Source organism: Abramis brama (assembly GCF_963993115.1).
Source record: "Abramis brama genome assembly, chromosome: 19".
NCBI classification, from domain to species: domain Eukaryota; kingdom Metazoa; phylum Chordata; class Actinopteri; order Cypriniformes; family Leuciscidae; genus Abramis; species Abramis brama.
In genome coordinates, this window is record NC_139981.1 from 6,550,904 (window position 1) to 6,578,152 (window position 27,249).

A 27,249-nucleotide genomic window follows, 5' to 3' on the forward strand; every position below is an offset into this window, starting at 1 on the left:
TCTGTATGATTTATAAGTTGTTGGACAACATTTTTAAATGATCTCTGGTATTGCCATCGAAATGTCCCCACGTAAGGAATACCTGAAACACACACACACTTCACAAAAAATACAGAATATGATATATGGGACAACCACTTTTATCTGTCAGATTTTATTGTTGTCAACTGCCTTTTTCTTTCTTTCTTTCTTTCTTTTTTTACCATGCATTATGTAGCCTACAGTGTGAGTAAAACCAGTTTGGATGCAAATATAATGTTTAGTATAATAAAAACAAACAATGCAGAGAAATTAAACAATAGTGAGACAATGATATATAATTACAGCTTTCTGGCATGGTGGATCAGCATTTGAAACAGGATTTGGGTGAGGCATCCTATTAAAATGAATCTTCTCACAAAGTAAAAGCAGTGGAGTCTGTCCATGTAATGGTGTGAGCTCACACTGATGATCCACGCTCAGCACTCCAAATCAATATCTCACTGGAGGGTAAATATCATCTGGTCCCTTATGTTTACCTCTCAAAACAGATATGGACTGAAAAGAAAACACATTTACAAAGGACTTGACCTGCTATAATCCTGAAACCATATGCTATCAAAATCTGAGCATCCAATGCAAGTTCAAACATAGGTAGAATCAGGCCCGGTTTCAGAATCAAATCACTGAGGGTGCTTCTGAAATTAGTGAGGGTTCTCTATAAAGTGCAGTAGCCTAATGAGTGAGCAACGGCTCCACCATAACAAGAATAGCAATGTAAAGTGAGACATTTAAGATTTTTTACAAGTCGTTACTTATATATATTTTTTACAAGTCGTTATTTTATAATATAGAATATCGATATGAACATTAAAAAAATTCTGTTAACCTGTCGGCATTTACATTGCTTAATGCGTATCTATCTTGACATAGGGTATTTTTGTCCCGTGATGTATTTATCACTTAATTATTGCAAGATCATTGATGTCACTTCCGAAAATTTGCAGGGTCGGTCCTCTAAGCAGCATGAAAAACAAAACTTTTATTCAAATTCTAAATGAATTATATAGCCTAGAAATTCCGCTCCCTTTATAATCCCTAAAAAGCCGTCACTTGTTTCAATACTAAAAAACTCGCGTTTTGACCAGTGAGAGGATCCTGGCTAAATTAAACCCCCCTGATTGGTTCAAGAGATCAACAAACATGTCTGTGATTGGCTACATTGCTCCCCGCTGCAAAAACACATTGTAAATGTGAACATTTGACGTTCTCTAGAGTGTAAACCTATTTTTTACAGTCTGGTGTAAACACAAAGAGCTTTTGCCAAATCTGTTTCGTCAGTATAATATTATTAGGCTACAGTATCTTACGTTTAAAATATTTACAGTAGGCCTAGACAAAATTTGAAGTGGATCAAAAAACATGAATTTATACCCTACACGAATTTTGAAAACAATAGCCTACCCGTTCTTGTCTTAGGACAACTTTGATGAACTTTTTTGATCCACTTCAAATGTTGTATGTATTTATCTCTGTCAGAAAGTCCTATTGCACAGACTCCATCTTAATCCGTTTTTTCAACCAAGCACTGCACCCAAACAATGACTTAAAGTGTGTCGAAGCATGTGGCCTTTATTCAAGCATGACGCCATGCAAAAGAGCAGACACGGCTCAATTACCTTGAAGTGAGACAAAAAACAACAACCACACATTTGGATACTTTCAGATACATTCGGATAGGCATTGTTATATTCTGTATTGTCTCTTAAGACTCACAAATGTTTCCACAGTTCACTAAATGAAATGATTACGTAACAGATCACACTTCTTTTCAATATTAATTCAGTTTTCTGACGTTACATAATTTTCATAAAAGTAGATAAAGGTGAATAAATGAAGCTTGTGAAAACAGAGTTGGTGGGTTACAAATTTAACACAACTGTTGTCCATCTACATAAAATCGAATACTTTTGTAACTGTGAACTACCATTAAAGAACTACAGGAACAGAAAATCATTAAACTTGTAACACAAAGGCTGACTAATTTTGAAATAATGAAAAGCTTATTATTAACACTTACATAAAGACAGTCAGGATGGTATGGCATTTTATATCAAGAACAGCAGCCCCAATTGGATAATTGCATACTGTTGGAGGTCACTGGTTTAATTAGGTTTTGATCATTTTTTCAGTCTGCCGTACAGTGAATTCATGTCATGGGGCACTAAGACGAAATTAAAACTGAAAATTGGATAAACGTAATTGAAGCCTGAACAGGTTGTCTTTGTTATAATAATTAGTATTGAAAATAAAACAGACAGACAGATAGACTGAAGAAATGTCATGTCTTTTTATACTATGTTCCAACTGAGGATTAAAAAAATTAAAGTCTGCCAGGCTCACTCTCCAGACTTATTAACAAGACAAATTGATCAAAGACAGACGGAGCCTCTCTTGTCTCAATAATACTTGTTTCATGACCTGTTTGCACAAAATCTGCCTGTAATTGTGAAAGTTCATCAATAAAATTTGATATTGAAAATGAGAAAACACTCTCTTCTACTCAATGGAATCTTTCTAAAATGATCTGGTGTATCCTAATGATATCTTTGCATTTCTTAAGTAAAATGAAACTATAAACTAAGTATTATGATTTGGAACAAATTATTTTACATTCACACTTAAAGGGAAACCTATTTGGAAAAGAAGTGTGCTTCATTGCACTGAATGTGCACTTCATATCTTAAAAGTATATTTTTAAAAACTTATACTTGAAGATAATATAATGTTAATCACACTTATGTTTAGTACACTTTCATGACTATGTTTCACACTTTTTATAATATTTTATAATAATGTCAAATTAAAAGTTTTAAAGTACATTTGTTTTAATCTTTTGTTGTGCTTTAACTTATTTTGATGTGTTTAGAACGTACTAAAGCACATGTAAAGTACTTGAACATTTCTTGATATTACTCTTTAAAGTTCATATTTTTAAATGTACTAATTTGCAACCTGATCATTACAAATGTGTTTAAATACAGAAAATTAGATTCAAGTATATTTTAGTTTACCATAAATTCTTGTCAGTACATTGGGCAGTAGACTTTAGCCATATTTCAAGGAAAATTGTGAAATTGCATACACTGTAAAAACAGTGTACAGATATGACAACATGTTTTTACAATTTGCTTTAACTCATCAAAATAAGTTAAGCAATTTTCAACCTTTTTATAAGTTATACAAGATTCAGCTTATTATTTAATGTGAGTTTAATGTAATTTAAGTTGAAATGACTTAAAAATCCAAGTTGATTGTACTTAATTTAAGGCAGTAACTTTTTTTACGGTCCAAAAAATCCCTCTGGTCTAAAGTTGATTACATTTAGTATCAATTTAATCAATAATTCATTTTAATTTAATTACAATAGCATTAGCATTCAGTAAACACTAATATATACTGATATATATATATATATTTAAAGTATTGTGCTCTTTTGAAAAATTTAATAATACTAATACACAACAATGTTCTTCATTGTAAAAAGTGAACAGTTGGATCAACTTAAAAAAATTACTTCAATTGGTAACACCTAAAGAAAGTAAGTTTTCTCAACTTAAATTATCACATTTTATCGTGAAAAACGTGATAATTTAAGTTGAGAAAACTTAATTTCTTTAGGTGTTACCAATTGAAGTAATTTTTTAAAGTTGATCCAACTGTTCACTTTTTACAGTGAATATCCTTGTGAAATTTCACAAGGATATTTCAACCAAAAATTGTGTTGGACGACATGAGGATGATTAAAGATGACAGAATTTTCTTTTCTTTTTTTGTAAACTCTTTAACCCTTACACAATTCTCTCTTACCACTGTATATCATAAATGGATACTGATGCTCAAACCGTATCTCAGACTGTATAAAAAACACCTCGAGACCGATCTTCGAGACCGAGCCTAAATTCATTTAGTCTATAAAGCACATCCAAAATATTTTATCCCAAGAAACGACGGTGTTAGCAGGTGCTAATCTGCCATTACATGATTAGTCGCAATTGCTTTTTGTATCTTATCAGACACAGCTTAGAGAATGGTTACAAAAAAGAAATAGTCTGAGCAACCCCACACACCGATGCCTGAGGCAGGAGTAAACACACAGACCACACAATGTCTCACACCCAGGGAGGATACCAGCAAAGATCTGTTCCCTCACAATTACTAGCACTTTCACTCTCCCTCCTGTCCCATCTGAATAGGGAGCATTACTGATGTTTCCATGACGACGACGAAAAACACCTAATAATTTTGCAAAACTCAAGCATGCAACAAAAGAACTGAAAGTTGTCCTGATTCAGCGATTTATCTTGTGTGGATTACACACACACATGTGGATTACACAAGCATCATTAGCAGCTGAATTACTGATCGAATCACTCCTCTAGATAAGAAAACCTTTCTGCCCTAAAGACCGTGTCTGTGCTGAAGTCCAAACCCCCCACTGTAATACATTAGCAGGATTAAAATTCCAGAGGTAAATCCTGAAGAAGCCGCTATTATCTTGCACTCTTCCCTTTAGCATAAGAGCCCCCCTGTGAAAAAGAAGTGTGCTTAATTGTACTGAATGTGCGCTTAGTGTACTTCCAATCTTCAAAGTATATTTTCAAAAAACAGTACTTGCAGTTGCAGATAATATAATATTAATCAAATAAAAGGCCACTTGAGTGTACTTAAGAGAGTACACTTTCAGGACTATGATTCTTAGGAATAGTTCACCATAAAAAAAGACATTTAATTCTGTAACTCACCCTGAAGTTGTTCCAAACCTGTATGAGTTTCTTTCCTCTGCTGTGTTTTTTTTTTTTTTCAACCCGATTTGTTTTCCATTCTATGGAAGTCAATGGTGTCCATCAACTGTTTGGTTACCGACATTCTTCAAAATATCTTCTTTTGTGTTCAGCAGAAGAAAGAAACTCATACAGGTTTAGAACAACTTGAGGGTGGGATTTCTTGGGTGAACTATCCCTTTAAGTACACTTTTAAAAATGCACTTTGTAATAATGTCAAAATAAAGTACATTTTAAATCATAATGTATAATAATATTTTGTCATGTTTTAAAGTAGTACACTTATTTTCATGTCTTGATTAACATATAAAGCACATGTAAAGTTGATCATTATTTTAACTGTAGTGTGTTATTCGAAATTCCATTTAAAGTTATTATATTTGAAGTTAATATACTTCATTGTTTCAAATGTATAATTACAAATACACAAGTGTCAAAAGAAATGACATTAAAGTACATTTTAGTTTATAATAATTGCTTGTCAGTACAGTACAAAGACAGTAGTTACTTATGTGGGTATAAAAAGCACTCTAAAGTGTACATATATATGAAGAGTTCAGATGCAAAAGCCTCTAAGTGCCATCTGAAATTTTCTTCTAGAATGATAATTTTTATCAAGCTCATATATTTAAGTTCAATAATTTAACTTAAATGGCAATGCAAATTACCTATTAATTGTCACTTAAGTGAAATTACTTAACTTAAATATACAAGCTTTATAAAAAAGATCATTCTAGAAGAAAAGTTCAGATGGCACTTAGAGGCTTTTGCATCTGAACTCTTCATATATATATATATATATATATATATATATATATATATACACACACACACACACACACACACACACACACACGCATATGAGTGACAGCCTAAATACTGGCATATTGTCATCTTCCAAACTAGAAAAATATGCCAACATCAAGATCTATTGTGGCTATCCATCCGGTAAAGCAGTTGGCCTCACCCATTTGTCCTATAATGCAGCAGACACCTTTCATAAACCAGTACTTGCACAGGCATCTCACAAAGACAAGAATACCTTGAGGGCATTTTCAAATAGGATTATCTTGGGCTTGAGAACCAATTACTAGAAAGCCATTTAGGCATCTCATCTAGTAGAAATTACAGCCTACGCCTACATTGTTTTACTTTTGTTTAATATTGTCAATTGCTAATAATTAGTGTTATATGCATGTACACCTTCTTTATGGCACTTACAATAACAAAGACATACTAATTAAGCCATCCATCTTCATTAATTTGGCCTACCTGATTTAAGCCTGCTGACGTCTAATAAGAATGAGTCCCATGTGCAAGAATTAAAACTTTCTATAAACTATGAGTGATAAACTATAATTTGTTTATGAATCACAAGCATCTGTTGTGTATGTGTTTTTTTTAATTTTGTATTAATTTTTAAAAATACGCATGAAGTCCAGAGAGATGGCCTATAGAAAGAGAGCACGTGTGCTTAATGCACTCTGCTGCCATCTACTGGTAATGAGAGTTAATGACACTCTGTCTGTGTGCTTTACTCCTCCAGTCTCCCATATAGAGTTGAGCATGTTGCGAGTGTTTCACTAACTTTTCAAATAGCTGCAGGTTCGTAAATACTGTAATTATAGGAATTATCCAGCAGTTTGACATTGATTCTTTGGAAATAACACTCTTCAACAAACAATGCATTCTCATGCAGTATACATTTTCAAGTAGCCTACTTATCTACTTAGTTTGGTTTTAGTAATATTTTTTTAATGTTTTTGAAAGAAATCTTTTCTGCTCTCCAAGGCTGTATATTTTACAAGACTGTATTATACAGTAAGATTAGTAATAGTGTGAAATATTATTTCAATTTAAAGTAGGCCTACCTCTTTTATGTAATTTTAACTAGTGTGTTATTCAATATCACATCAATATTAAATGTAAAGCTACACTAGAAATGACATTAAAGTTTACTATATACATGCATTCAATTTAATTTCAAGACAATAGAAGTAATTATGAAATTACATATAAAGATGCATGTAAGACCTGCTTAAGTGGGTCAAAAAGCACTCTAAAGTTCAGTTTAAATACAAAATTGGTAACACTTTACAATATGGTCTCATTTGTTAACATTAGTTAATTAACTAACATGAACTAACAATGAGGAATACATGTCTTACAACATTTATTGTTGTAAATGTTAGCTAATAAAAATCCAGCTGTTCATTTTTTGTTCATGTTAGTTCACAGTGCATTAATTAATGTTAAATACAGCATTTGATTTTAATAATATATTATTAAATGTTGAAATTAACAGTAACTACGATTAATAAATGCTGTAGAAATGTTGTTAGTTCATGTTAACTAACAAGGAAAGCGCTCGTGTGGATAACATTTTGAAAATATTTGAGTTTTAGTTGATTTTGCTCGAAGAAACTAAATTGTTCTTTTGTTCAGAAGTGGCTGCTGGTTTGACGGAGTAGAAAACCTATGCTGGAATCATTGTTTCAATCCAACAACATTTTTATGATTTCTCTAGGTGATTTCTAGGACATTTCAGCAGACAAACAACTTATCCATGCATTTAATTCCAGGCCAACCAGATGGACCCGATTTCTAATCCATGGAAATATTGAAAAAGTTGATGAGAACTGGTCTGATGACTCATAAGGTACATGGACTTATGTTGGACAGGGTGCTTTCGTATTTAAATGCGCTCATCTGACAGCCAGCTCATGTCGACAGCTGAAGATGTGTGAACTACATTTGCGTGGACTGGAAAACTGGTGGCCTGACACTACACTCAGACAGCCTATGAGAGCAGATGAAACTCACATGATCTCAATATTTCAGACAAGCTGAAACTAGACATGATCCTCGCAATTACCCTATGAATGTATGCATGTTGAATGATTAAATCATACCTCCAAATGTTCTGGCAGTAGACGTACATCATATAGTCTTGTGAAGTATTTATTTAGAGTTAATGGCCTTCCACAGCAGACACCGTTCAGATCGAAACATCTGTCATCAGAGTGGAAATTCACACACAGTAAACAGCACATCACACAAGGTCGCAATACCTTTCAGTGGCTTCACACGCAGCTTTCACTTTTTCAAATAAGGCTTTATTTAATCTAGTCCATTCTATTCTATTTTTTCACCTACTCATTCTTTATTATTATTATATATTTACATAATTTTATATTTACATATATGTATTCCAGCACTGCTCGCTCTGCTCGTTCTCTCAACCAACTTCATGTAGTGGATCCTGGCATGCTTTAAAAAAAAGACATGATTATCATGATATATACTCACACTGCCAAAAACAAAGTCGCTGTTTGGATTTAAATAGGCAAATTCTTAAGAGTTATAAGTTTAATGTATAACTAGCATGTTATATGTTTGGTAACAGTTCCTCTAACCCTAATTGATGGAGTGTGTAGCTTTTCATTTCTTAAACAACCATGTAGGAAGACGTTTCATGGCCATATTCCAGGATGACAATGACAAGATGCATCAGGCTCGAATTATAAGGAATGGTTGTGAGGAGCATGAAGAATCATTTTCACACATGAATTGGCACTTCTGAGTCCAGACCTTGAATTCATTGAAAGTCTTTGGGATGTGCTGGAGGAGACTTTACAGAGTGCTGGACTCTTGCATTCTCAATACAAGATTTTGACCAAAAATTGATGCACCTCTTGATGGCAATAACATCACAACATTTAGACTTCTGCATAGGAAACCGCATACTTGGACATTACAAAACATTTCCCCCCAAATAGCATTTGCAAAATATTATTTGAGGGTGAGAAGACTTTTGAGAAATTCTGCAATATAATTTATGATACAGGGATGTAAAACAGAACAATTAGAGATCTATTCAATTCTTAACAGCACAGTGGAATTTTACTCCTATTAAATGCCATAAGCTTGATTGGCTCTTTAGGAAAGTTCCCTGTACTTTTATAAAGGCTACTACTCTATCCCAAACATTATGTATTACACTATGCCATAAAACGATCAAGCACTGTCATGCATATGTGCACGCAACTGGCTGAATCATTTTTTAGCAAGATACCAGGACACCAGAGAGTTCTCTACCACTGGTTCAAACAGACAGCAGGTTTCTTTTGAAATCAGCTGGAGGGGGTTAGCGGATGGGGGTGTTAGTGACATCGCGGCTCAAGTGGCAACATTTGTGCAGTTCCAGCGGGACGGGATCGGAGGCCACAGCTGAATCTGTTCTGTTTGATCCGGTCGATGAGAAAGACTGAAGGAGCCAAAGCTGCATAGCTGAAGCTCTTTAGACGCATGCTGGTTAACTCATGGTGTGAGAAAACAAGACAAATCCCACTGAACCATTCTCTGATCCTTCTTCCTCTTTTCCATTCATCCCTTCATTCTGTTTATCTCCCTCTCCCTGTTATTTTCACTCCACTCCTTTCCCAGGTACCCGAGACAACCGTCCGAGAGCCTATAAGCACTTACGGCGACAGATTCCAAAGCCCCAAAGGTTTTATGTGATACCGCTGCTCTGACAGAGACATGTTCGGGTCCGTAAGTGGGATTTTATCTTGGCCTGAAAAATACAAACCAAGCAGAGGATGTTTGTGAGTTGTTCGATAACAAATGCGAGTGTCCACAGGTCTAATGTTAAGCGGTAGGCAGCAAACTTGAGACAAGGGGGAGGTTGAATTGTGAACTTCAGGGACCACCTGTTGTAGCACAAGACACTGATATGGCTGTGAACGGTTTCTATGGTTTTGATTTGGGCCCAGGCCGAGTGGACGGTGTCTGCTGTGGCCGCTGACAGAGAGACCGTATCTGCAGCTGTCCCTGTTAATTATACTGTTATCCCCGGTTTGGGAGGCGTCCCAATCAAACTGTGGAGTAGATACTGAGCATGACTTCATTGACTCCACGTTCACAGGGAATGATATCTCCCATTTTGCACCCCTCATAAACGCCTTTGGGTGTTATTGCATAACCTAGCTCACACCTATAAACCCTGCTGTTCCCACACTGTCAAAGACTAGATATAGAAAGACAGTGCACTCATTTTACTATGAATGCGAGAAAGTGCAATATGGAGGAATAAGTCCCGCCTTCTATATAAAAGAGCCAATCACCAATTTGTCGCAGCCTTTAGAAGCTCTGTGTTCTGAAATTTCACTGAGATTCAGATTTCATTGGCGATTTTAAATATGAAATTTAATCGTAAGCTTGGTGAACAGCTTTGGAGAATTTGATGTTTCCTCATTTAAAGGGAATATATCATGAAAATCGGACTTTTTCCGTTTAAGTGCTATAATCGGGTCCCCGGTGCATCTACCAACCCATTAAATGTGAAAAGTGACAACCCAGTAACTTTGTTTTGGTAAGCCTCTCTACGCAAGCACGTCAAAAAATAAGCCTATCAGATTTCGCTCCCCTTGTGACATATGAAGGAGATCTCACTATAATATTACCGCCCTTTAATCTGCTTGTTTCCACCCACAGCAACGCCATTTTTTTTTTTTTGCAAGTGACAACATTGTAACCAGTTCTAATGCAATGGCAAAAGTTTGAACAAAGCATGCAAACTGTTCTGTCATTGGCTGCACAGACCAGCGCAGAACACTATTAGACCAAGAAATGTCACAGCTGTCCTGTAAAGACCTCAGGGAACTGTGTCAACTTGTGTAAAAGTTAAACATGACGGTGCATGCAAGTCGATGAGATGAATCAATGTAACTCAACAACAACTACATGTATCCACTAACCATTCAGAAACGTCCAGGTGTGGTCTAAAAGTTGCAACCTCTTCCTGAGTCTCTCTGTAAGGCTGCACTCCGCTGGTTATTTCTGAGATTTTGGATAAGAGAGATTTTTCAAGTGTTTTGTTATTGCTGGAGTATCTGAAGCTCGTGTAAAGGATCGGACTCTTCTGAACGGAGGCGGGAAGCAGCAGCTCATTTGCATTTAAAGGGACACACACAAAAACGGGTTTTTGTTCACACCCAAAAAGGGGTCAAATTTGACAAGCTATAGTTATCTGGGGGGTATTTTGAGCTGAAATTTCACAGACACATTCTGGGGACACCATAGATTTATATTAGGCTACATCTTTTGAAAATGGGCATAATATGTCACCTTTAGAGAGATATGATCTGTACTGAAATAGCCACAGACATGACTTGCCTTATAAGGGCCTTTGACATGTAAAGCATGGTAAATTACCACTTCCACTTTGAACACAGTGACAGTGTGCCAATATAGGCATATGAGTATGGAAGCCCATTTCTCCCACATAAAATCATACTTTGGTAAATCATAATTATGACATAAAAAGTCAAAATGACATGAAAAGTCCTAATTATGACAAAAAAGAGCCTAAATTATGGCACAAACAGTAACATTTATGTCATACTAAGTCATAATTATGAGAAAAAAGTCAAAATTATGAAAAAGGAAATGGAAGCCCTTTGGGTGTTTGTGGACTGGACCTCCATCTACTGTCTATTTCTTCTGGGAAATTGCACAACACCACAATATCTACTGCTTTTTATTTGTTCATCATGTGCAGAATTATATTTACAGAAAATATAATGGTTCTCCCCAAAAATGGTAAGACCTAAGATGTGATTAACCTTCTACTGCCAAAGATGGGTGTCACCAAACCTGAGGTGTTCAGAGGGATGACCTGTGAACTGTGTTTGTTTATGTGACCTTTTCACCTCTAGATGGCAGCATGTACTTGATTACTTAGTCATGTTATGAAGTAATAATACAAGAATCTGTAATAATCAAATGCTTAAAAAAAAAAAATACAATGTGCTACGCCACTAAGTTTCTTAAAATCAATGTCTTTTTAAGCATATATAATAATATGATGTTGTCTGGTCACAAAGTTATCAGAAAGTGTTTTTTTGAACTGTTTTTTGCTTTTAGTTCCTTAACCTTTGTGCTGCATTATATATTTTACGACGTTGAGTGCATTAAGGGACAAAAATGTCCACTCTAAACACTGCCATAAAACTATTATATATTATTATTTTTTTCCACTTTCACTGAGTTAAATCTTTTAACCAGCATCAGTCCTCATCATAACTACCAAATATTTATTTAATTTCAGGATTTTAACCCTTTAAATTCCAGTTTTGGTGACGATACCATCAAAATGTATAAGAGGAAAAAACAAAAATTTTATTATTTTCCATACACTAAATGCAAAGTGTAAACCTTGGCTTTGGATTATCACAGTCTTGAATATGTCAAAGATTAGTGGCAACATTATTTTTGGTGCATTTTTATTTTTTGTGCTGAATATGACCTTCAGGATATTGTGATTTTTGTCCTGTTATATTTAGGCCCTACACACACACACACACACACACACACACACACACACACACACACACACACTTTTGCCAACGCAGACACACATTGCTCTCAGACATCCACACATACTCAGAAACATAATTTTAGATCATTGAGCCATTAAAATGCTTCATAACAGTCAATAGTGCCCCTTGTGGAAACCAGGAAAATAACGTGCATTTCCACCCCATAGGGAAACCGATGTTGTGACGTCATCTGGTAAAATACACTATATAATGCAAATATAATGCTTTTGCTTCAAAATGAAAGGATGTTTCAACATAAATCATGATTCATGTATTAATGACGGCCCTAGTTTTAAACGACGTTTTAATGGGTTTCAATGGGCCATTTTTGGTCTTTATGGTGCTGAGTGTTGCTATTTGATCTACACAGAGTGTGTTATACATATTTTGCAAAATGAGATCAATTTTTTTTAATTTATCCAAAAAGTCACAATTTTGCCAAATTACATACCTTTGGCATTAAAACAGCCAAAATGATCAAAGAAATTAAAATGAAAAGGACCAAAAATGTCCTAATGCAGCATAAAGGTTAAAACATTCATACTTTTGTGTTGTATCTTCATGCACACAACGACGCATGTCATGTTCTTGAAAATAATAACTAAACCGGTTCTTTGAAACGAACCTGTTTGAAAGAACCGATTCTCGGATATGAGTCCCGTCACTATCTGAAAATGTCCTTTTTGACTCTCTGTAGTTACTTTAAGGCTCACGTGATCATAACAACAAAAAAATACCGCGAAAACTGTCTTTGCCTACATTGGAAATTTACTAGTTCAGACTTTATCCCAGAAATATCCACATTTTTGGTACAAACACATTTATAATGTTCTGCGAAAAAGCAGTCGAACTTATAAGAGAACTACATCGGATGGGAGATGGTCAGCTGCCCGCGTTTAATGTAAGTAAAGCGCTTCGTACAGCTTTATAATAACTTATTAGACTGTAACTTAGCTGCCATAGTTTCAGCAGGTAAGTTAACTTAAGTTAGTAACAGTCGGATGTCATTAACATGTCAAAGTGTCATACTGGTTTGTCCTGGATTTTCCTTAGGAAGACAGCATTCGGCAAGTCCTGGAGGAAATGAAGGCTCTGTATGAACAGAATCAGAGTGATGTGTAAGTCTGTGCTCAGGTCTCACCATCGACACTAACTTAATGCTTTCTGTGTTTGATTAACGTTAGCAAACGACAGGGGCCGTTTTTTCCACTAAAACCATCAACAACAAAAAAAATAAAAAATGTTTTTGACATTCAGCCAAATATGATTCTAAGACATAAACGGTATTTCATATCAAACGTATGTCATACTAAGGCATAATTATGAGCTAAAAAGTCAAAATTATGACAAAATATATAAAAAAAATCAACTTTTCTTTCATAATTGACGTCATAATTTCATATTTTATCAGATAATTATGACTTAAGTATTACTCAAGTATTTCAGTGTTCACAGTCATTACATTTTTTGTCAAGACAAAAGATGACTTTGTAAGTTAGTATGTCATAATATTGACTTTTATAATAATGACTTTTAGCTCATAAATTAGATTTTTTTAAATCATAATTTTGACATCATTTGCCTTTTTTGTCATTGTTTTTATTTCATAATTATGACTGTCAATTTTGTAATTTGTAGTTATGATCTCATCATTATGAATTAGTATATTGGTGACTGTCAAAGCCGTTTAAGTCATTTTCAGTAAAACTGAAACCTTTAGAAAATGAGTATGGTTGCATTGGCAAAACAAAATACTTTTACTAATACTAAAATAAAAGTAAGCTTAATAAATAAAATATATAGTAAATAATAAAAATGAAAAAGTACATAAAATTACTACAACTTAAAATAAAAATAAAACCTTATTCAAAATGTCAGTAAATACTGTATGATTTAGTCTAAAAAGCCAATATACTCCATATAAACCTGCTTTTTATAGGAATGAGGCAAAGACCGAGGGCAAGAGTGAGCTGATACCAAGCATCAAGTTCCGCCACTGCTGTCTACTGAGGAACCAGCGCTGTATCTCCGCATACCTGTGAGTGATTCACTGTTATCCATCGTCTGGTTCACTCTTCAGACCTTGGCAGGTGTGATCAAACATTTCTCTCTTTCTTCCCACAGTTATGATCGCCTCCTGCGAATCCGTGCTCTCAGATGGGAGTACGGTAGTGTACTGCCCACAGCCATTAGGTTTCACATGTGTGCTGAAGAGGTGGGCCTGAATTTCTTCTGAGTAACAAATATTAAATCCCACTTGTTTCTTCTTGGTGACTGACATGTTAATTCAAATGCTTCTAAATCAGATGGAGTGGTTCAATCAGTATAAAAAATCCTTGGCGACCTATATGAGATCAATTGGGGGAGAGGAAGGTTTGGACATAACACAGGATATGAAGCCCCCTAAGAGTTTATACATTGAGGTGAGTGCAGTGTTATTTTAGTATCACTTACATAGGCCTGGTTTCACAGACAAGTCTTAAATTAAGCCTTAGTTCAATTAGGACATTTAAGTAGCTTTTATAAACATGCCTTGGAAGAAAACATTACTGATGTGCACTTTGAGACAAAACAATGGCACTGATATAATTTAAGATGTCAGTCCAAGTTACTTTAATTTAAAACAGCTCAAACATGCATTTTAGTCTGGGACTAGGCTTAAGCCTAGAATGTGAAACTGGGGGATAATGTTGTATTAATATATATTTTAATTTTAAAGTTTTAGTAAATTAGTATTTGTAATTTTCAGTAGTTTTTTATTATATTTTTTCATATTAAATATGTATATACAGCTTTTATTTTATTTCAGTTTTAGTTATTTTAGTACAATCAAGTTAAACTAAATTAAAAGTACACTTTGTAACTTTTGGCCTTCTAGCGGTTAAAAAACAAAACTGCATTTTGAGGAAGAACATTGTTTTGGTTGTGCTTTGGCACTGTGTGGGTGAATATGTTTCTCATAACAAAAAAAAAAATCTACTGCTGAATTTTCATTAATGTAATGGGTAAAAAACATACATGTATATTAAATAGACGTTTTTTCCGTTACATTAATAATTCAGCGGTGATCTCTTTTTTTATATGCAAGTTCTGAAGTATTCATACAATAAAGCCATTACAGCATTCAGAATGTGCTTAAAATATGTAAAAAAATTATTGTAACATAGGCTTTATTTCGGGAGAAAAATGTAATAAAGTAACCGAAAGGTTTTTGTGTGTGTGAAATTTACTCGTTTACCTAAAAGCACAGGAACTTTATTAGCACTGATGTATCTTTTCCTTCATATTCAGGTGCGGTGTCTTAAAGACCATGGAGAGTTTGAAATAGATGATGGCACTGTGATTCTGTTGAAGAAAAATAGCCAGGTAACTATTCTTAAGAGCATGATTAAATCACACTAGAAGGACTGCTTGTTTGTTTATATTGCTTAACGTGTTTCACCCTTTCTCTCTTCACAGCACTTCTTACCCAGATGGAAATGTGAGCAGCTTATTCGGCAGGGTGTATTAGAGCATGTCATCTCCTAAGAATAAGCAGCTGATTGTGGATACTCACATCTTTTCTTCACTTTAACAATTGAAATGTTATAAAATTACATTTGATTGATCTAATCAGAAAGCAACACATATACACAGGTAAAACTTTACTTGCTCACATTCCTTGCAGTGGGAAATAGTACATGATGCATTTACAACACAGTGGTGTCACAATTATCTCCCAAAAGTTAGCCAGCTCTTTTAAACAAGGTGTACATCAATTGTAACACTTAGAATAATTTATATCCAAGTGGACATTAGTGCATCATGATTGAAAATTGTGCAATTACAATATAGTATTTGTATAAAAAAAAAAAACTGTACATTGAGTGAATACTGTGATTTTGGTTATAAAATGGGTATTAAAACTGCAGTAAAAATAATACGTCTTATTTTACTATCAAATACTTGAAGCTAACAGATTGGCATGAACGCTTGCGGTTTGTACCCTACATCACAGTGAACAAATAAAGGAATGTGTAAAGCTTTGTCCTTGACAAATGATCAATTCACTTGCCTCTGAAGAGACTAAAATATGACCTTAAATTAACTTTACGCTTCGTCCTCTTTATATTGTTGAAAACAGCATGATTTAAATACAAAATGCTGTTAGAGTAACTAAGACTTTGCATTATTTGTGCTTTTACAAAAACAATTCGCACCAAAATACAAAAGTGCACTAGCGGGTGGGACTTCACAGTCCAGTACAACAGGTAAAGGCTCGTAATGGAGTGAAACAAGTCTAAGCTGTGAACGATGCTGGGGCAATTTTACGTAGCAGTTTATTAAGGGCGATGACTTTCTCCTCCAGCAGGAAAGACTTCTTCTCTGCACTCTTCTGCCTCTGCTCGGTCACCTGAAGAGCCTTCATGAGCTGAGAGTTTTCCACATACAGGTCCTTCAGCAGCAGATCTGACTTGGCATTTTTGGCCAGCTGTAGGAGGGGAAGTTAGAGAGGGGATTGTCACTATACAAAATATCAAGCTTTGGAACAGCATACTAATATATTATTTCTGTTTTTTAGTATCTATACTACAGTCTTATGAATGGATGAAATGCCCAGTTGACCTACATTTGCCAAAATGTGCACAAAAGACACTATCACAGCTATGTTTCCATCTAAAGTTGCACATTTTACTTGTGCAAAATTGGAATATCGCATAAAACATTTTTCAATAAAGCACAGTTTTCATTCCAAGTGTTCAAGAGAACAAATTCATCACTTCCTGGGAAATTGTCACAAAATATCTAATAAAAATGGAAGTTGCTGCAATCGGGAAAGAAACTGGCTCTTTTTACCTGCAATAAACACTCATGATATCTTGCGTTTGGATGCTGGTGTTTGGGAATGCAATCATGTGAGATGCTTCTTGGAGGGAATTAAACCAAATAATTCTGATGACAGACTTTGGCTCAGGCATTTCAGAATGATCAAACCAACATTGATCTGCTGTGCGATGCGATTGGTCCGCTGGTTAGTCTAATTATCTAATCACATCCACTGTTGATGAAAAGTCTTTTTCTGAGCTTTTTGTTGCACAGAGGGATTTATTAGGTAAATATGTTTCCATCGTAATATGGACGCTGGCTTCTTATCGGATAAAATATCTGCCTTTTATACACATTTTTAGAATTTATTCACATCTTTATTATTATTTTGAAGATTGATACCCAAACATATAAACAACATGTATGAGGGGTTATCATGTGAAATTTTTACTTGTTGCATAATGCAGGCTAATATTTCACATCCTAAAAACTACAGAAAAGTAGTTATGAGAGTATTATGCAGTATTCAGTAACGTGGTTTTAAAGTGCCCCTATTATGCCATTTTAAAGTTCCTAATTTTGTTTTGGAGGTCTCCTGCAATAGGTTTACATGAATCCAAGGTCAAAAAAACACTTTTTTCCCATCATAATATACATTGCACATCACCTAATTTCTTAAGACTGGAATTACTGGCGACTCGTTTCAGGTAATTCAGAATCGGTTTGTTCTTTTGAGATACAAATATCTCCATTTATAGTGCACATTGATCTTTGCAGATCTTTCACAATCATAAACAGCTATATTACACACTGCATGAAAGGTAATATCTGAAAAAGCATAATTGGGGAACTTCAAAGCCACTTGTTTCTGGTTACCTGTTCTTTAAACTGGTTGACTTTCTCCTGCAGCATCACACGGGTGTTTTTCAGCCTGGCTTCAACTTCATCCATACGCTCCTGCATACTCACCATCAATTTCTCGTATTGCTCCTGTTGTTTGATTTAATAGTTTGTAAATAAAATTATTTGGAATATGAGGTGAAGGTTGAAAAAACGTAAACGATTCAATGATAAATACGGTTGTGGCCAAAAGTGATGTCTGGCTTAGGAAAATTGACATGTTCACCCATCAAGAATTTGAAAGTGTAGCTGTACCTGCTGAAGGCCCATCTGAATGCCGGCTTGCTTGGCCTGAGAGCGAAGCAGACCCTCTAAATCCTGCGTCCTGAGCTGCTGCTCGGCCAGTTGAGTTTGTAGATGAGCCAAGTGCTCCCGGGTGCCAGACCCCACCTGTTCCCTTAGTTCCTGTACCACACGTACATGCTGAGCCTGGACCAGCGACAGAGCGCTCTCTGCCCTCAGTGCCTAAACCACAGTATCAAACGCACAAAAGTGAGACCAAAAACATTCATAAGGAATTCTCAAACAGTGAGAAGGTAGAAAATGATCTCCAAACCTGTTCATTTGCCTCATGTTTAGCAGTCTCTAGCTCTGCTTGTTTGTTTCTCAAAGTGAGGCACTGATGTGTCAGTCTCTGAAGTTCCAGCTCCTGAGTCTGCAGCTGAGCCACCTAAAAAAAATATTCCAATCAGAATGATTTCTGAAGGATCATGTGACACTGAAGACTGGAATAATGGCTGATGAAAAATTAGTTACATTTTAAAACATATTAAAGTAGAAAAGAGTCATTTTAAATTGTAATTATATTTCACAGTATTATTGTTTACACTGTATTTTTTCTTGATGAGCATAAGAGACTTTTCAAAAACATTGACAAATTCTCACTGACCCTAAACTTTTGAACAGTTTTGTACTAAATATACATAATGAATTTGTGCTTTCATAGACATTTGCAAAAAAAAAACAAAAAAAACGTATTTGTACAAAACGTTTCAACATGAGGATAATCTGAATCCTATACCAGCTGTGCAGCGTTTCTGTGCTCAGAAGAAGACAAATGGCTATGCGATTTCACTTCTGAGACACATAGGCTGTGTCCGAAATCGCCCCCTATACCCTTAAAGGGCACTGATGGGCACTATTTGAGGGGACAGCCATTTGTAGTGTTGTCCGAAACCATAGTGGACATTATTGAGCTCACTCATTCAATCCCACAATGCACTGTATTAACAGGTGTACAACCTATGTACGCTGAACGGCTAGAGGATGGCGCCCGCAGCTGAATCTCTACAACTTGTTTCTCCACAATATTTCAGTAAAGACAAAAAGACTGCAGGAATAAAGGAAGCTCCCATTTGTATTTCTTTTGGTGAGTTCGGTGAGCCCCTCTGCACTGAATAATGGCCTATAATAGCAATGACAAGTATACATTGGTTGTACACAGCAAAAATAATGCATTGTGGGTTTAAAAGTGTGCACTATATGGAATTCACAATTGTGAATTCAGAACATTCCTGCCGTGCAAACAGTAGAGAATGGTGCCAGCCATTAAAAGTAAAAATGTGTCATGCATATGCATTACAAATAGTGCACTATAAAATAAATAGGGAGTAAATTTGGACAGATAATTGCAAATTGAAAAGAATCCACTGCAAAAGCAATTTGTTCTTCCTGACTAACTTTGTTAAGAAGGTCCTCGTTCTGTACTCGCAAGCTCTTGCACTCCTTCTGCAGAACACTGACTGCAGTCTCCTCCTGAATCCTGTGGGTCTGATGTAAATGCTCCTTCTCTTTATGCAGCTGATGTATGCTGTTCTCAAGCTCCTGGACCTTGTTTTACACAACAATATTTAGCAGTTATTCATTTTATTATTACTGAATTAACCCAAACAAGTATAAAGATCATTGTTCACCTTGTCCTGACACTGCTGCAGCATCTTTTGATGTGTGGACGCCTCCTGGATGTGAACGTCCTTTTCTTGCCACAGAATTTGGATCTGGGAGTTGAGCTGCTCTATCTGGGTTTCTGAGTTACGAAGCGATTCCTGAAGCTTTTCCAGCTGCAACAAACACAAAGCAAGCTTTAGCATGTCCAGTATCAGAAAAGTACTTGAAGAAAAAGCATCAGCATCTCACCTTCTGGTCTCTGTCTGCTGTTTCCTTCAACAAATGGTCCTTGTCTTGCTCTAGTGCTTGGTTTTTCAGAGTCTGACTAGTCAATGCAGACTCAACCACAGTCAAATGCTGGAGCTGAAAAATAAGAGGAGTTTCAGTGATTCCTGCCAACTTTGAGATCATTTATTAATATATCTCCTAAAAAACTAAATCATACCATTTCCTTGGCAGTTTTAAGCTCCCTCTCCAGAAGCTCCTTCTCTTTCTGCCACTGTTCCTGGAGCTTTAGTTTGTCGCTCTCCTGCTGCTGTAGGGTTTCCTGCAGCTGTCTGTAGGACGCAGCTGTCTCATCGTTCTCCTGGCACACCTGTGCTAGCCTGTCAGTCAGCGTCTGCACTGCTCTCTGATCAGAACACAGCCGGGAACTCAGTTCAGCGTTCTCACTGCTAAGCTGAAGGTTTCTCGCACTGAGATCGAGCACCTCTTCTCGACATTTGGAATTCTATGTTGGAGAAGGAAAACAATTGTTAGGAGCAGGAACTATAATGTTGTGCAATCATTCAGTATTCATAATGTGACATTTATGAGTGAAACAGCATATTTAACAAAAGAGAGAAATATATGATGGGTTTTTTTAAAACATAAAAATGCAGAAAGTTTTCTGTGATGGGTAGGTTTAGTGTAAGGGGATCGAATATACAGTTTGTACAGTATAAAAATCATTACGCCAATTGAGAGTCCCTACAAAGACAGCAAAACCGAGTTTCATTGTTAATTTAAAGTCAGCATTAAATGGAAGTCGCGATAGCCTTTTCTTCTCTATTGTGACGTATATCCAACAGCTTCTCGAACAAGACAAAAAAGAAAAGAAAAGTGATTGATTTTGTCCCTTGGGAACTGATTGGATGGTTGTGGTTTGCGATTGCTGTGATGTCATGTGAGTGACAGGTTGTCCCACCCTTGTGCCAGTAAACAGAAAAGAGATGTCGCTGCATGAGGGAAGTTATTTTGATTAAAGATCATGAGGGCACATGAATAAAAAGAAAAGAAGAAGAAAAGTGCACTGATAAATCATTTATAATAAATACTCCATAAAACAAAGTCACCGTGAAATCAAAATTGACGTTTCTTAAATATCCATGCTACCCTCTTCATGCTATCAATATTTTTCCAAGAACCTCATTGATGCCAATCTTGCCTCTTTTCGTAGCCTCTCCTCGTCATCTCGATTTTTCATATATTCTCTGTCCATCTCTTCAAGTTTCCTCCTTAAAAAAAAATAGTGAAGTGAAATTAGTTTTTGTTAAATAAAATGCTAAAATTAAGATATAATTATATAGATAATTGACAAGTTAAAGTAGACGATTTCTTTACCTCTTTTTGTTGACCTCCTCCTCCAGCGACTTGACATCCTGCTGTAAGACGGCAAGCCTGTCTTTCAGTGCACTGTTTTCAGACATGACCTCATCAAGTTGAGCCCTACAATTGGACACCAAAATATAGAGATCAGGTCTCCATTACAATCTTACCGGCCTCTGCACTTTTAGGAAGTTTAGTACTGAAAACAATATAATTTCAGGAGTTTTCGTAGCAAGATTTTCAACATTTAAAAAAAAAGCAGCATACGTTTAGGGCAACAAACACACAAATGTAATATTAATACAATTAATAGGATGCAAGAACACATTTTCAATCAATAGTGAGTTTTCATGCATGTCAGTGACACATTATCATTCAGTTAGTGAGATGCAGAATGAGGTCTGAAAAATCAAAGCGCATATCTACGGTTAATGATATTTCAATTCTGTGAAACATTCAGTCAAACATTCTTGGACAGACACAAAAGTAGTGAGCGGTCAATTCTTGGCATCCGTACGGGAGAATCGACGATTGGATCAATGCAGCATTTGTTAATCTTTTGGTTCTGTTTCGACGGTCATCTACTAGCTGGAGAACCACAAACCTGTGGGGATTGGAGTCCATCTCCAGTTCTAACGCCATGACAAGTCCCTCCATCTCCAGAAGCTGTTCTTTCATTTGGCACTTCTCGATTTCAAAGGTCTCCTCCATTTGCTGAAGCTCTGCTTGGGAGTCCATCAGCGATTGCTGTAGTTGGTTGGTGGTATTGTCGGCCTCCTCTCTCAGAGAGCACAGCTCTCGCTTTTTGTCCTCCAATTGGTTGGTCAAAAGTTGCACCTGACCAGAGAAATGAGTGACGTTTTTAAACAGATTCATCTTCAGCTGAACCTCGTTCCAGAGCAAATCCATCTCTTCGGCTTTGGCTTCAAGCTGACGGTTGAGTTCCAGCATTTGGTTGTCTTTGCTTTGCAGTTCCAGAGCAAAATGATCTCCGTTCTCTTTAAGTTTGGTAGATTCGGCCTCCATTTCAACAATCTGAGAAGAAAGCTGGTCTGCAAGTTGCCGGTAGCTTGAGTTCTCTTGTTCAAGACGCCTTGTTTCTTCTTGCTCCAAGTTCAGACGGGCTTGGAGCTGTTCAACCTTACCCTGCTCCAGAAGAAGAAAGCCTTTAAGGTTTTGCTCCATTGTGTGCATATGATCCCACTCCTCAGAGAGACTATTAACCTGTTTTTGTAGCTGTTTGAGAACCTCACACTGACCCTTGAGCTCCTCTATGAGTCGATCCCGCTCCATCTCCACAGCATTTAGCTCAGAAGCCTGTCTTGTAAGATCATCATCTCTGGTTTTCAATGCCTCGTGCGTTTTGGCCAAGTTTTCTTGAAGATCCTCAAGTTCTTTCCCTTGTTCTCTTAACTGCATTTGCTGTTCACCAAATGCAATAGATAGATGACCACTGCTTCCCTGCATTATTTCGATCTCCTTCTGCCAGGTCTCAGATTTGGTCCTGCAGTTTTCCAGCTCTTCTGTCAGCTCAGAAATTATGTCAAGAAGCTCCTGTTCCTTCTCTTTTTCTTTTGCAAGTTCCTTTTTTAGATCTTGAGTACTTCTGTCCATTTCTTTCTGCATTTGCTCCTTTTGCTTCAGAAGTTCTTGCTTCTTTTCTCGCTCCGCTTTAAGCTTTTGCTCTAGCTGAGAGAGCTTATTGCAAAGCTTTTGTTCTTTCTCATTTCTAATTTCTGTTTCCTTCTCTTTGGCTTGAAGTTCTGAGGTCAAACGCTGAACGAGGGCATCTTGAGCTTTCATGGAAACCGTGTTGTCTTCAAGCTGAACACACATCTCTTCCAGCTTATCTTCTAACTGTCTTTGTAATATGAGCAACTCCTCCTCAGCCCTAGATGCGAGTTCTACCTGAGCTTCCATGAAGTGGATGTGTTCTCCTAGCTTCTTGATTTCTTCCTGGTGTTCCTCCTCCAGTTTCTTTCTTTCCTGTGCCACCCTGCTGCAGATCTGAGCTTGCTCTTCACTCCAGCGCTCGGTGCTGAGGAGATGCTCCCTGCGCGCCTCCTGTTCTTCTCTGCGATGCTGCTCAGACTGCTCCTCTAGACGGCTGCGCTCGAGGTGCAGCTGATGGAGCAGGCTACGCTGAGCCTCGCTGTGTTGTGCCTTCATGTGCAATAACTGCTGCTCTGCCTTCTCCCTGGTAAACAGCAACATGCTAATACATCCATGTCTAAATTCATGGCAATGTCATGGATACCAAGGAAGAAAAAAAACAAAAAACAAAAAAACAACTACTACTTTTCCCCTACTTAAAAAAAAAAGAAGAAAAAAAAGAGGTTGAACATGCAGTAAAACACAATTCAAGATGTAATTCTTGAATGAAGGTCTATTTGAAGCAAACATTACGTTTTATTGAAAATGCACAAAATAAATTGTAAGTGGGTGAATCTCACAAAACCTGTCAAGAACATTCTTAAATTCCCATTATTTTCAATGGTGAATCTCATTCAATTCCTAATGTAAACCATTATTTTTAACATTATCATAAATTATCAATTTTTATTGAAATCATTAATACATGTCAACAACAAGTTTACAATCAAAATATATTTTCTTCACAAAAGTAATAAAGATATTTTTGCATTATGGAAATGAAAACGGATGCTGTCGGATGATTGATATATTTTTATGAGCAGTAGTAAATAAAAAATAATGGTCACAACACACAAAAAAGAATGGTCTTAAAATAGGCAACATTTTATATTTGCAAAAAAAAAGAAGAAAAAAAGGTTTAATTAAATGTATTCTTTTTTTTGGGAGGGGGCAAAAAAAACATACAAAATAATACCCTGGTTTCCGAATTCTTACTTAAAGACTGACAAGTAATTCATCTTCTAGCTCTGTCCTTTTTTAATCCACCTAATCCTTTACCAGACCATTTGAATAACACTTACCTAACAAGCAGCACCTCCTGGTCCATCTTGAGCTTGAGTTCTGCCTCTAGCTGATCTTTCTCTGAAGTGAGGCGCATCACGATGTTACTGATCTCACGAGCATAGTTCTGCTCCAGTTCTGCCTGTTCCCGTTGAATTCTTCGTTCTTGCTCTTGACCCCAAACTCCTCCTGCAGTCTTACCCCTCAGCTCCGCTTCCAGCTTTTCAACAGCCTGACGCGTTTGCTCTGCTCGCTCTTCTGCCTGAGCCTTCAGGTCCTCCAACTCACTGATCTCCATCTTAAAGCCCTGCGAGATGTCCTTCCTTTCAACCTCCATATTCTGCCGCATCAGTTCCATACTGCGCTCATAGAAATTCACCTGTGGACACAAAATTAAGACTATAAATCACTTTCTCAACATCATGTTAACTGTCAGTGTCCTGGTACGTCTTTGGCTTAGAGGCATTTGCATATTCTAACTTTTTCCCCTTCAGCTCTGGCTGTTTGAATCTAAACTGAATCTACTCTAATTTGCAAAGGGTACTTTGGGTAACCCATTTAATATTTCCATGGTTTGCCTGTACCTTAGTCTCCAATTGGATCTTCAAGTCCTGAACCTCTTGCTCGTATCTCTGCTTCATCTGCTCCATGGCCAGTTCTGTCTCAATGCTTACAGAGGGAGCCAAGCTCTCCAAGGAACCCAGCGCTGAAGAGACACACCAAATCAAGCCATGACCAAATGTATGGATATTTCATTCAGAAAGGATAACTTTGTTTTTATAATTCCTCACCATTCTTGTCAGTGACTTGGAGCGTTTTTCTGACCTGAGGAGATGTACCCTTCTTCATTTCAGGATCATCTGTAGAACAAAACAGATAGGTTTAGATGTTTACTACAGAGGTTAAGCTCGATAGCATGAAAGATGTGAGATCTAGATGTTTGTTCACCAGAATCTGATTCAGTGGTTAATGCTCTTCGGCTTGACCAGTCATGATCCGATAGGCTGCCCCTGGATCGTCTGGCTCTCCTTCCTGAGCCCTGAGACTTCAACAACTCCAGCTCTGAGCACAACTCGTCATTCCTGTCTTGCAACTCCTGCATTTAGTGGGGCGGAGACACAGAGTCATTTGCACAAGTAAAAAATTTTTTTCTGCATTTCCTGAAACAAATTTCCAAACATATGTAAAGCGGAGGTGAAATGTGTTTTTCTTTGAAAGCATCACCAAATGAAACAATTACAAATGGCTTACTTACACACGGGTCAAATATATTGTTATTTTAAAAATATATATTTTACATATTAAAATTAACTTGATAAAAGGTTGTTAAAAAGATGGCAAAAAACAAATGCATACTTTAAATAGCAACATTCCCTCGTTTCGGTTTTGTAATCCTATAATAGTATAGTTTTCATAACAGAGTTGGTAAAAACATTGGACAGGTTCAAAATTCTTGTTTCATTTTGTTGACTTATTAGTCAAAGGTTTATATAAAGGGAATTTTGGATATCTCCTTTTGTCGCTCCATAAATAAATAAAAAAATACCATCAACAGCCAAAAAAAAAAAAAAAAAAATCACCATGTTTTCGGGAATAAAATGTTGTATATGTATAAAATCAAGCAAATGATGAATGAACAAACCCCTCTGTAAAAACCTTCAGAAAATAAATAGAAATAAAACTAAAGTTTGGTGAATTTCAGTGATGCTCTATGCATGAGGAAAAAAAATAATTTTGAGAAAATGGTCCTTAAAGAAATGCATTGTACTCTAATCTACCGGTAAAAATACATAAAGTGCAATAAAATAAACACTTGAAAGTGTATTTTGGATGTTTTCTTTGCACTAGTCTAAAAAATGACATGAAAAGCCAAATAGACCAAAATCTCAAAATTGACCAGTGCAGAAAAAAGATGTCTTGCCTTAAATAAGAAGCCTCATGGGCCAAGTCTCTACCTTGTTGCTAAGCTGTAATTTTTGTGCATTAGTATACACTTGCTAAATTTTTTTGAATGGTTCCTAGGTGATTAATTACAAAAGAGCAAAAAGTCACAAGAGCAAAAAGTAAAAGCACACCACTCCTCACAATTAAAGGCGTCATTTACAGCACCATAGATTATAGGAAAGCTGGCATAATAACCAAGAAAGGACACTTAAATACAATGCACAATGACAAGGCTGACCTCACCATTCACTCTAGACAAAATATCCACCAACACGCCATAAACACACAGGAAAGCTCATACCCTGCATTGCTGCTCGTACTCCTTAAAGATCTCTGAGAAGTGCTCCTCTTGATTCAGCAGTCCTGTGCCATTTGGATCAAGGCCACCGTACTGTTCAATAAAACAAGCATAGATCAATTATCATTATTGTTCTTAAAAATGAAACTCACGATTATAGACGTCTCACCCTGTCCTGCAGCAGATGCTCTAGATCCTTCTGTAGTTTCGAGATGGTGCTCTCCGCTTCAGACAGCTTCTCCTTCAGAAGGCTGACCTCCTCCTCCAAACGACAGTTCTCCTGTAACACAGAGCTAGAGTTATTTAACCTGACACCGCACTGACATGCTCAAAGAAACATACACCTCTAACCATGACAGATCACCTCTTCGTTGAGTCGTGTTCTGTAGCCAAGAACAGAATCATTAAGGGAATTAAAGGAGGCATGCTAAGGGAATTGTAATGTAATTTTTATATTATATGAATAATGTTATGGTTTATTTAAATATAATTCCCCAACTTGAATATTCAATGGCAAATTACAAAATTGTAGGATGTGTATCTTGGTGAATAAGACTCTTTGTTCCTGCACAATTTTTATTTGTATGTTTAATCTTTATGAAAAATAAAATAAAAATACTATAATAGGATTACAAAACAGAATCAAGGAAAAGTTAATGCAATTAGTTAAAATTTGTTTTTGTTTTTA

At 36.3% G+C, this 27,249-nt stretch overlaps 2 protein-coding genes and 1 long non-coding RNA gene across 5 annotated transcripts in view; 1 reads left to right on the forward strand and 2 right to left on the reverse strand.

The window, feature by feature from the left end:
• Window positions 1-9,274: 9,274 nt before the first annotated feature.
• Window positions 9,275-14,365, reverse strand: LOC311069403. The gene is made up of 3 exons (XR_014603517.1): window positions 14,242-14,365; window positions 13,235-13,297; window positions 9,275-9,399 (listed from the first exon to the last, which is right to left on the reverse strand). It is a non-coding gene; the product is annotated as an uncharacterized lncRNA (long non-coding RNA).
• Window positions 12,853-15,802, forward strand: gins1 (GINS complex subunit 1 (Psf1 homolog)). The gene is made up of 7 exons (XM_084092528.1): window positions 12,853-13,106; window positions 13,259-13,323; window positions 14,145-14,243; window positions 14,330-14,420; window positions 14,512-14,628; window positions 15,497-15,571; window positions 15,665-15,802. Exons 1-7 carry the CDS (start codon window positions 13,032-13,034, stop codon window positions 15,731-15,733), a joined length of 591 nt encoding a protein of 196 aa, XP_083948654.1. The 5' UTR covers window positions 12,853-13,031; the 3' UTR covers window positions 15,734-15,802.
• Window positions 15,803-15,836: 34 nt separating this feature from the next.
• The window catches only part of ninl (ninein-like), a 28,490-nt gene continuing 17,077 nt past the window's right edge, over window positions 15,837-27,249 (reverse strand). For 2 of the 3 annotated variants that reach the window (XM_084092525.1, XM_084092526.1), the window contains exons 12-28: window positions 26,731-26,841; window positions 26,565-26,654; window positions 25,268-25,415; window positions 25,111-25,179; window positions 24,904-25,025; window positions 24,340-24,698; window positions 21,990-23,582; window positions 21,401-21,505; window positions 21,225-21,294; window positions 20,244-20,528; window positions 20,048-20,161; window positions 19,825-19,971; window positions 19,592-19,741; window positions 18,468-18,581; window positions 18,167-18,376; window positions 17,888-18,001; window positions 15,837-16,676 (exon numbers count right to left, since the gene is read on the reverse strand). In XM_084092525.1, the coding sequence (XP_083948651.1) occupies window positions 16,485-16,676; window positions 17,888-18,001; window positions 18,167-18,376; window positions 18,468-18,581; window positions 19,592-19,741; window positions 19,825-19,971; window positions 20,048-20,161; window positions 20,244-20,528; window positions 21,225-21,294; window positions 21,401-21,505; window positions 21,990-23,582; window positions 24,340-24,698; window positions 24,904-25,025; window positions 25,111-25,179; window positions 25,268-25,415; window positions 26,565-26,654; window positions 26,731-26,841 (3,993 nt within the window). In that variant the 3' untranslated portion in view covers window positions 15,837-16,484. The remainder of the gene's footprint in view (window positions 16,677-17,887; window positions 18,002-18,166; window positions 18,377-18,467; window positions 18,582-19,591; window positions 19,742-19,824; window positions 19,972-20,047; window positions 20,162-20,243; window positions 20,529-21,224; window positions 21,295-21,400; window positions 21,506-21,989; window positions 23,583-24,339; window positions 24,699-24,903; window positions 25,026-25,110; window positions 25,180-25,267; window positions 25,416-26,564; window positions 26,655-26,730; window positions 26,842-27,249) is intronic. The other variant, XM_084092527.1, reaches the window with a different exon arrangement.